Raw genomic sequence first — 1956 nt, 5'->3', positions numbered from 1 at the left:
GAATTGTTTAATGAATTTATTTTTATCACAAATAATTATTCTTCAGTTTCACAATGATGCAGGCTGTACCTGAAGCTGAACCATAGCTGGTGCACATGTTTTTTCCTCATTTTTCTCTGGAAATGTTGAAAAACACAAATACTGGATGTAGAAAATATCTGAATAAACCAACCTGTCTGACAACGTGACTATTTATGTTGATGATGCTCAATCATTACATTAGTATGTGTCATTAGTGAGTCTACATCATAATTTCTGAATTTATATGCAGTCTAACTAGTCAACAATCCAATAAAGTCCATATTTTCATGTTTAATATCAATAAATAATATATTTGACAACAGATTAAATCGAATTTAAATAAGGTTAAACATGAATGCTGAAGCTGTTTAATGTTAGCATACAGGTTTTACAATTAAAATAATTAATTTTGATTAAATATGCGTAATATTTACCTGTGAAACATAACCCTTTTAGCGCTTGTAAACGTAACAATTTCTGCAGTTTATAGCAAAGTATTTGTACCATTTGTACATTTATAAAGCGTTTGTTTGCACCGCGCTATGTTCTGCTCATTGATTTCAATGGTTAGCGTTAGCATTAGCTCAATGCATAAAAATCCCCCTTGCGAAGCACGCCCAGGTCACGTGACGCCCAATCCAGTAATATATATCAATGGTCAGGACGTGAAGACGATGATGAATCAATGTTTATTTCCTGGTCCTGGGCACTGATTAGCTGGCAGCTGGGGGTTGCAGAATAAACCACTAATCAGTCCACAGCTGTGTCAAAGGGTTTTCTATGACTCATTCAAAACATTCACATATTGTTATTAACTTGTGGTAGATCTGAACAAGAAAATAAGTATAAGAACATGCATATTTTTACATATTACTCATTCCAAAAAATATTTCATGGCTGTGGAACACAATCATCATATCATATTATATTATTGAAAGACAGCATAGTACAGATAATTGCCTTCCATTTTGATTAGTAAATAATTAAATCACTTTGTCTGACTCATTCTCTTGTCTAATGGAGCAAACGCCGGTCACTATAGTTGTGCAGCTTATATCGTATTTATCTTTCTGCTTCTTTCTGCAGAAACAAATTGCCACCCAGCTGGTCTAAAAAAACAGTATAATGTGAGAAGTAAGCTGTGGTTGTAGATAAAGAATAATTGAAATATTTATTATCTTAACATTTGGTAAAGGAAATTTTATTTAGTCGGATCTTGCTAATTTAAATTGAAGACCTCTGCTCTACTTAATGAACAGTACATAAATATAAAGTAGAAAATTATAATAAATTATGTTATTCCATTTGTTATTTTAAAGGCATTCATTTTTATAGAACACATTAGCAACAACACATCTGCTACTCTCAGGTACATCATGCAGTGACTCATGGTTTTATCTTGTACATCTTGTATTAGAAACTTTTGCTCAGAAATGAAGGATTGTCTCATCTTTTCTGTTGCAGGTGTTCAGCCCAGGAGAGTACGTCTGCAGGAAAGGAGATGTGGGCCATGAAATGTACATCATCAAAGAGGGAAAACTTGCCGTCGTAGCAGATGATGGGGTTACAGAATTTGCAGTTTTGAGTGCGGGGACTTTCTTTGGGGAAATAAGTATCCTCAACATCAAAGGTCAGATTTGTGTTTTACACATGCTATTTTTATTTTTTTAACTCAGTTTGTGCTGAATGCTTTTAATTCATTAAAGAAAAACAGAATTAGAATTTGGGGATTTTTTTTTCATGAAGATGTTAAAAATGATGGTTCTCTTTTTGATCAAACATCAAGGAGGTATACTAAATACTCCAGATTTTTATATATTCATTTATGTTTTTAACATGTCTTGTTTAGTAGTGTGACACTCAATAGTCTGAGTGCCAATGTGAGGTCCGACAGATTTATTTTCACAAGCGGACCAATACAGCGTTCACCATGAT

At 33.3% G+C, this 1956-nt stretch overlaps 1 protein-coding gene across 1 annotated transcript in view; it reads left to right on the top strand.

The window, feature by feature from the left end:
• Positions 1-1485: 1485 nt before the first annotated feature.
• Positions 1486-1956, top strand: part of LOC106525701 (cyclic nucleotide-gated cation channel alpha-4) — a gene marked incomplete at its 5' end in the record, with an annotated part of 2307 nt that continues 1836 nt past the window's right edge. Inside the window, 1 exon segment of the mRNA XM_014020018.1 lies at positions 1486-1651. Within this exon segment, the coding sequence (XP_013875472.1) occupies positions 1486-1651 (166 nt within the window).

The sequence above is a fragment of the Austrofundulus limnaeus genome, unplaced genomic scaffold (assembly GCF_001266775.1).
Source record: "Austrofundulus limnaeus strain Quisiro unplaced genomic scaffold, Austrofundulus_limnaeus-1.0 Scaffold237, whole genome shotgun sequence".
Lineage (NCBI taxonomy): Eukaryota > Metazoa > Chordata > Actinopteri > Cyprinodontiformes > Rivulidae > Austrofundulus > Austrofundulus limnaeus.
Note: the sequence above shows the minus strand (reverse complement) of the source record. Positions and strands in the feature narration are given on the sequence as shown.